This window comes from Gigantopelta aegis, chromosome 3 (assembly GCF_016097555.1).
Source record: "Gigantopelta aegis isolate Gae_Host chromosome 3, Gae_host_genome, whole genome shotgun sequence".
NCBI lineage: Eukaryota > Metazoa > Mollusca > Gastropoda > Neomphalida > Peltospiridae > Gigantopelta > Gigantopelta aegis.
Genome location: NC_054701.1, coordinates 48,050,692 through 48,059,609, shown reverse-complemented (window position 1 = coordinate 48,059,609; position 8,918 = coordinate 48,050,692). Strand labels below are relative to the sequence as shown.

At 41.3% G+C, this 8,918-nt stretch overlaps 1 protein-coding gene across 1 annotated transcript in view; it reads left to right on the top strand.

Annotated features, from left to right (window-relative positions):
- Window positions 1–2,285: 2,285 nt before the first annotated feature.
- LOC121368677 (NACHT and WD repeat domain-containing protein 2-like) overlaps window positions 2,286–8,918 on the top strand; it is a 20,216-nt gene continuing 13,583 nt past the window's right edge. Inside the window, exons 1-2 of the mRNA XM_041493416.1 lie at window positions 2,286–2,727; window positions 8,379–8,594. Coding sequence (XP_041349350.1) covers window positions 2,286–2,727; window positions 8,379–8,594 — 658 coding nt within the window. The remainder of the gene's footprint in view (window positions 2,728–8,378; window positions 8,595–8,918) is intronic.

The following is an 8,918-nucleotide window of genomic DNA, read 5'->3' as shown; positions in this document are numbered from 1 at the left end:
TTACAAAATGAACTGAACATTTTTAACATATAGTGCATCTGTGATATTGCAGTGCATGAATTTACTTTGTGTAGATAAATTTTATTTAAACAATGTTGTTTGTCTTTGTTGTTCAAAAAGTACATGCATATTTCATATTCTGTTGATGATGGTGGGTGATTTCAGTGCCACAACTATCCGTAAAAAAAAATTGATTGATGGTCACTCAGAATAGGGACCTGGCGGTAGACAGTGGCAGTGACTTCATTAAAGTAAAGTTTGTTTTGTTTACCAACACCACTAGAGCACATTGATTTATTAATCATATCAAACATTTGGTAATTTTTGGCATTTAGTCTTTAAGAGAGAAAACCCACTACATTTTTCCATTAGTAGCAATGGATCTTTTATATGCACAATCCTACAGACAGGATAGCACATTCCACGGCCTTTGATATACCAGCTTTATGTCCATAGGAACGGGAAGGGGTGCCTGCGCATGTCTGAATGGGTAAACAAAAATAACATTGCTGTAAGACATTAATACATGTATATTGATTTTGAAATAAATTTCAGTACAAATCTAAATATTTCACTGGGGAAACATGGCCCCTTACACCACATACCCTTAGATAACTTATCTTCCCTTCACTTCAGATAACGTGCTTATGGATATGTTTTATATTAATTTGTCATATTTTGGAGGAATCATGGTCCTCGGGAAGAAAGCGGTCGTAGGGTTAATTGAGGCTTTGGCAGAGAGTCACCGAGCCTCCTAGTGTTGGCATTTGATCAAAATTTGGTGGTTATAAACTTATCGTTTGCTCAGTAAAACCAGCACAGTTCTGAGGATTCGCAGAATTTTCATTTTCCATCTTCAAAAATCACCAAAAAATCCTCTGCCTGGACCCCTTTAGTTGGAAATAATAAAACGTTTAACTGATGAAACACGCTAGGTGTTGTGCAGGGATTTATGGAGGGGGTGGGTGTATAGACTGGCGAGCTAAGATTCTAGGAGGAGGGGTCGAGTAATACTCCTCTAGGAAATATATTGGGGGAAAAAACATTTGCTATGAGCAAGGGGTTTCGACCTCCGAAACAACACACACGTTATCATGATGAAAATGGCACCATTTCCATATTTTCCAACAACTGTGAGAAGACATTACTCTACATTTAAACATACCAATGGATTAGGTTCAGGGCCGGATTTAGACGGGGGGGGGGCGGCGGCGGGAAAGGGGTACGGGGCACTTCAGTTTCGGGGGCCCCTCAACATGGAAATTAAATTACATGACAATGTAAAGGCATATTGTCACAGACCACTGACCTATTTAATGGTCTAACAAAGTATTACCTGAATAAAACTTATTTGATTTGTCCCTAAATGTACTTTATTCAACCATCTTCATAACTACCATACTCCATTTATTAATTATATTTTGTAAAAATAATTGAATTATGGCAATGGTCCATAATTTAAAAACTAAAATTGCCGAGAGGGTTGACATGGATTTCATTCCATCATGGTTCAGTTAAAGTGATGCGATAGCTAGATTTGGTTTCCAACAATTAATGTAATTTTTATTTATTATCCATTTTTAGAGAAATAAGGTCCTTAACTCCGTGACAGTATGCCTTTAAAAAATGAACTAATTTTATAATTATTACATTTTCCATAGTCTGGGGTCCTCTCTGGCAGCTGCACTCCCCCAAAAAATAAGAAAAAGTTATTTTGTCATCTTAGAGAAGGCACTTTATTGTGTGACCTGACTTGCTGCCATCACACAGTTAATAGTAGATACGGCCCTGTCGAGGCCATTTTTCTTCAAGTGTTGAGAGACTGCAGAATTTTTCTCGAACAATGAGGTTGTGTTCCGAGAACGTGGCGATTTCTCCCCCCCCCCCCCCCACCCTAGGGGCTGTGCTTCGTTCGCTTGGGCCCTTGGCCAAGTATAGAATTGAGCACAATGGAGACTCAGCGACCGTGACGTTATATTACGGCAGCGAGACGAAGCGACGCGCAACCAGCAGAAGACGGAGGAGGCGACCTAAGACTACACAGGGGGAGCCTAACTTGGCGGCTCAACCGCCAGGGGCGGCTCCACCTGTCCCGAAGAGGAGGACGAGATGCGGAACGGTGCAGGGTGATCCAAACCCGGTGGCCAAACCACCGGGGGCGGTTCATTCTGCTATACCGGCTTCACCCACTCGACCGAAGCACTCGCCAGGAACCATCCAGGGGGACCAAAGCGAGTCAGCTCCACTGACCACTGGAGGCTCCTCCTGTTGAGGTTCCTTCATCGATGGACACGGGACATGTGGTCACCATTGACCCACCGGAAAGTCCACCACCACCTCCGGTTGTTGTTGTTGAAAAACCAGCGGAGATCCAGCGAGAATCCAAAAGGAGGAAGACGTCATCGGTTACCTCACCGAAGAAGTCCGACCAACCCGACTGGATTATCGTTTGTGATAAACTCCCAACAAAATATAGAGGAGCGGTCATTGGTGACTTCACCGATACCAAACAACTGAAGGGTCCCTGGTCAGACAAGCACTGGCGCCAACTTCCGACTGGACAAGGGAAGTATCAGATCCAGCAGGCCAACTCCAAACAACTTTATGTGACATCGCAGCAGGACGGGCTGTACAGACAAGGACTCCTGATGCCTACGATGCCCAACGCGACCATTCATCGCATCTTAAAGATGGTACTGCGGGACATCTACACAGGAGCCCTTGAACGTAACAACCAGTTTTTTTGGAAGGACTCCCCAACTTCTCCCCTGATCAGCCCATCAACTCACCATGAGTCCTGCTGCGTCAACCTTAACTAGGACAGGTAACCTCCTTTTTGGGCCTAGGTGGACTTTAAATATTTTTCGATCGAGCTTCAAAATTCGTATGTTTATTTTTTTTTCATAAATAGTCCAACGCATTTTACTTTGGCGCCCGTTCAATTGCTCAAATCACCTTAAAACCTTTTTGGCCGAGCAGTCAAACTTACTTTTGGGTTTAAATTCTTAGTCCGGACATGATGCTAGGTGCAGTTAGTCTCCGTAGATTTAGGTTTTTTTCTAGTTAGATCCGAAGGAATCGAAATTCAGCCAGTCAGAACACGGCCCATTTTCGGTGTCTACTAGTCGGTCCGCGCAGTCGCTGGACGCTACTAAATACTTATTCAAAATTCTGCCCCCTTCAAACTCATCTCCCCCCCCCCCCCCCCCCCTTGTCCTGGACTTAGTCACTGGCAAAGGCCAGAGATTAAGCCCAGGACAGGCGTGCGTGAAACCTTCGTGGTATATATGCACGTTAAAATGGTTACAACAACAACAATCAAGTGTTGAATAGCCAATCTGAATGCATTACAGCGTCTTACACTACTGTAGGTGTCGTTCATTCACAGTTTGATTGGTCAATTAGAAGATCAGGCGGTAACATTGGCTTTGGTGATCCTGTGCTCTGTAAATGAAGAAAAACAATTGTTTTGTTTAACCACATCACCAGAGCACATTGATTAATTAACTATTGAATGTCAAACATTTAGTAATTGTAACATATAGGTTTAGAGAGGAAATCCACTACATTTTTGTTTTCATTATCAGCAAGGGATCTTTTATATACACCATCCCACAGACAGGATCGCACATACAACGGCATTTGATATACCAGTCGTGGTGCACTGGCTGGAATGAGAAATAGCCCGATGGGCCCACTGACGGGGACTGAACCCAGACCGACTGCGCATCAAGCGAGCGCTTTACCACTGGGCTACATCCCGCCCCAGTGCTCTGTGCACGAAGACATCCAGTGCAGAGTGGTATTAATTTGATCAGCATAGAACAGCCGATACGAAAAGAATCAGAATTGTTATGTTCACTCTTTGAAACAGACGTACATGTTTTTTAGTCGCCGCTGTCACTGCCCATCCTCCTCGTTTTAATGAATAAAATGTAATTTTGAAAAACAAAGTTGAAATGTTCAGGCACGGCGGAAGCAAGTAGACATTGGAGTGCTGACTGAGAACGAAGGCGCAAAGTAAAGTTTTTAGGGGGTTCGGGTGTATGCTTCCCCGTAAAATGTTGAAAACTAGATGTCCTGAAATGCAATTTCCAGCATTCAATTTCAAGTAAAATTCATCTCTGCCTTAAGATTAGTAGGAACTAATAATATTTTTTTATTTTATTTAGCCCCTCCCCCCGCTCCGCCGTGCCCGATGTTCGGATGGTTTTGGGTTGGACCAGGAAGTGTGTGTGTGTGTGTGTGTGTGTATGTGTGTGTGTGTGTGTGTGTGTGTGTGTGTGTGTGTGTGTTTTAAACAAACAAAATGTTTTATAAACCACCTTCAGTAAGTCTTTGCCTATATTACAACGTCCAATACAATATATTTCACAGGCCATTCTCTTATAATTAACACTATCCTGCAGTAGTTATATAACGCGAAAATCGATACATACAACTGCAAAAACTACAAGCTATATATATGTAATAGTCAATCTTACAAAACAGATTTTAACCAGCGAAGAGGTAAAACCGTGAGGCATAGGTGTTCAATCTGATTTTGCGCATGAATATGTCCATTGTTCTGACGGATTGACGAATATGACTTACACGCAAGCCAAATCTCCGACATTGTGCTGGTCGTAGTGGTATTAAGTAGATTGTGCCCATAGCAACTGCGCCATTTAAGTTTCTTTCTCGTTTCTTACACTCAGTCGATCCCAAAAGTAAATACCATGTGTATCCAAACTTGGACAACTTGGAAATGAAGAAATCTACAACCAGTAGTAAGTTTGTGAATTTGTATTTCTCATACTAATTGTAAACAGCCATTACTAACTGCATGTAATCTTGTACAAGTTTGTCTTTGTATTTTACTTATTATAGATATATATATATATGTCATTGAAGTTTGATCATGTTTTCAAATCACCTTTGCTATTTAGAAAAAGGAGAGAAATGTCTGTCGACACCCCAGCACATTTTTAATAAGTAGACCGGTGAAAGAGAGAGCTAAACGGAAATTGGTCCATCTAGCCCTCTAATGGTAGAGACCGGCCTCGGTGGCGTTGTGGCAGACCATCGGTCTACAGGCTGGTAGGTACTGGGTTCGGATCCCAGTCGAGGCATGGGATTTTTAATCCAGATACCGACTCCAAACCCTGAGTGAGTGCTCCGCAAGGCTCAATGGGTAGGTGTAAACCACTTGCACCGACCAGTGATCCATAACTGGTTCAACAAAGGCCATGGTTTGTGCTATCCTGCCTGTGGGAAGCGCAAATAAAAGATCCCTTTCTGCCAATCGGAAGAGTAGTCCATGTAGTGGCGACAGCGGGTTTCCTCTCAAAATCTGTGTGGTCCTGAACCATATGTCTGACGCCATATAACCGTAAATAAAATGTGTTGAGTGCGTCGTTAAATAAAACACTTCTTTCTTTCTAATGGTAGAGCAGTTAGCCTAGTGTGCAGTGTACCTTTATGGTCCTTAGTTAATCATTTTCACTCGGGACATAAATTTTATATGGGAATTTCATCCTGCAAGTAAAACTAATATATCTGGTTGTCTATTTTAATCAAATATGACGAAGAAAAAAAAGAAAGAAAAAAGAGTCAAAATGTTGATGACAAGTTTTAATATGCAGAGAAATGTTTGTAAAAATGTCTTGCCTTTGTAACCCGATTCCCTTCGTACTTAAATTCCTCGATCGGCTCGTACGTTAATGTGTACGAAAATCATTGAAATTATATAAAGTTAAAGTTTGTTTTGTTTAACAACATCACAAGAGCACATTGGTTATTAATCATCGGCTATTGGATATCAAATATTTGGTAATTTTTACATATACATACTATTAATATAGTCATAGAGATGAAACCCGCTATATTTTTCCATTAGTAGCAAGGGATCTTTTATATGCACCATCCCACAGACAGGATAACACATACCACGGCCTTTGATATACCAGTCGTGGTGTACTGGCTAGAACGAGAAATATCCCATTGGGCCCACCGAAAGGGATCGATCCCAAACCGACCGCGTATCACTGGGCTATGTCCCGCCATCTGAAATTATATGGGTAGGTATACGGTATACAGTATATACATACTGAATGAGCCAAGAAACTTGAGATGACTGTCCATGACAACGTGCTTGAAAATGTGAAACTATATTACACCATTATAATCTCCATCATCGTCATCAGCTTATCATCATCATCGTCATCAGCTTATCATCATCATCATCATCATCATGAACATCATCTATATCATCATCATCATCATCATTGTATGTTGTGGGAGGTAGTGGGTAGGAAAGAAATGTTGCTTTTATGACTCTTCAGTACATTTAAAACTACGACTATTTGTTATCTAACAAAATAAAATTATACCGGCCTCAGTGGCGTCGTGGTTAGGCCATCGGTCTACAGGCTGGTAGGTACTGGGTTCGGATCCCAGTCGAGGTATGGGATTTTTAATCCAGATACCGACTCCAAACCCCGAGTGAGTGCTCCGCAAGGCTCAATGGGTACGTGTAAACCACTTGCACCGACCAGTGATTCATAACTGGTTCGACAAAGGCCATGGTTTGTGCTATCCTGCCTGTGAGAAGCGCAAATAAAAGATCCCTTGCTGCCTGTCATAAAAGAGTAGCCTATGTGGCGACAGCGGGTTTCCTCTAAAAAAAAACCAGTGTCAGAATGACCATAGGTTTGACGTCCAATAACCGATGATAAGATTAAAAATCAATGTGCTCTAGTGGCGTCGTTAAATAAAACAAACTTTACTTTAAAAAAAAAAAAATATTATGGTTATTTCGACACCTGGTCTAAATTTTGTGAGAAGAAACCCATTACCGTCACACAGCAAAGTTTGGTGTACCAGTCGTTCAGTACACAAACAAAAAATAAAACAAACACTTGACAGGTTATCATATTGTATTGCCACGTATGTAATGAAAGGTTTCTGTGGATAACCACCTAACCATTCGTTATCCATTGTGTTTGGAAAACGATGTCTGATAGATTATAAATCCCTTTGTACATCATTTAAGCAATTTATTTCCTTATAAGGATACAACATTTAAATCAATCATAGGACGCTCGGCCACGATGTAGCCTAACAAGTAGAAAAATCAATATTCGTCAATGGACCAACTTGAGTTTTGCTCTGTTCACTTCACGATATATTAGTTTTTCTCTCATCCTCAGGTATATGGGACAGAACTATCCCATGAAAGAATGCTATGTAAGAAGAAAAAAAAGACTCCATCATAATATTATGCGGTCAAGTGGGATAGAAAAAGTATATTCTCGGTGGTGAAAATTTCGACCATGGGACTCGGCAAGCCTTGTCCCAGTTCAAAATTTCCACCACCTCAGGTGTACTTTTTCTATCCCACATGACCACATATGATGGAGTCTTATAATATTAAAGGTTATGGTATTTGTTATTTAGTCTGTCGGACAAATTATTTAGCTTGTAATCGAAAACAGTATCTTATGTAACTATAGTGGATTAGAAAGAAATGTGTTATTTAACGACGCACTCAACACCTATAGTGGATTAATTTATTCTCTCACATTCCAGACTAAGGGCGACGATTATCGTACAAGTAACATACGCCTAACATCAAATGATGTGTTGGTGGCATTAATGCATTCCTTTTCATTTGGGACTGGTAAATCGCTCATCTGATCCGCGGTCGGTCTAGGCTCGATCCCCGTCGGTGGGCTCATTGAGATATGTCTCGTTCCGGCCAGTGCACCACGACAGGTATATCAAAGGCCATGGTATGTGCTATCCTGTCTGTGGGATGGTGCATATAAAAAAAACCTTGCTGCTAATCGAAAAGAGTAACCCATGAAGTGGCGACAGCGGGTTTCCTCTCTCAATATATCTGTGTGGTCCTTAACCATATGTCCGACGCCATATAACCGTAAATAAAATGTGTTGAGTGCGTCGTTAAATAAAACATTTCCTTCCTTCCTTCCTTCCTTCCCATTAGGGACGGGACGTAGCCCAGTGGTAAATCGCTCACCTGATGCGCGGTTGGTCTAGGATCGACCCCCGTCGGTTGGCCCATTAAGCTATTTCTTGTTCCAGCCAGTGCAACACGACAGGTATGTCAAAGGCAGTGGTATGTGCTATCCTGTCTGTGGGATCGTGCATATAACAGATTCATTGCTACTAATGGAAAAATGTAGCGGGTTTACTCTCTATGACTGTGTCAAAATTACCATATGTTTGACATCCAATAGCCGATGTGTTCCAGTGGTTTCGTTAAACAAAACAAACTTCCTTTTCTTGCCATTAATTTTCAGCGACACTGCTGGGTTTTTTTTGTAATACAATGGTATTCATATTTACAAATTGTAATTGCTTCTCCTACGCTTTAGGTTACGGACATCATGTCAAATTCAAACATCAGGACGATGTCCAGAATCCCCAGGAGCAGACGTCGCGTGACCTCGAGGCCGAGTTCCGCTACACCCACCTTTCAAGTGAGGAGATGGATCTGCTTGATGGACTCTTTCGCGGGAAGTTACAGTTGGATGAGCTTCCTGGAAGAAAATCTAAAGTTGTTAAACTCTTCATCAGCTCCACTTTCACAGGTACAATGGATTTTTCTTTAGTCAACGAATAAATCAGTAACTGAAAATACACGTTAAGTATATTTTCTTTGACATTGTAGATCATGAACCATAACATTTTGGTCAATGATATTTAATGTGTGTTTGTTTGTGTGTGTGTTTCTCTCTCTCTCTCTCTCTTCCCTCCCTCTCTCTCTCTCTCATCCCTCATCCTCTCTCTCTCTCTCTCTCTCTCTCTCTTTCTCTCTTGCCAGTGTGTAAATAATTATTAAAATATTCATAATTTTATTATAAGAAATGGAACCCAGATGATAGGAAATCGCGTTTCGTACTATAAAAAGTTCA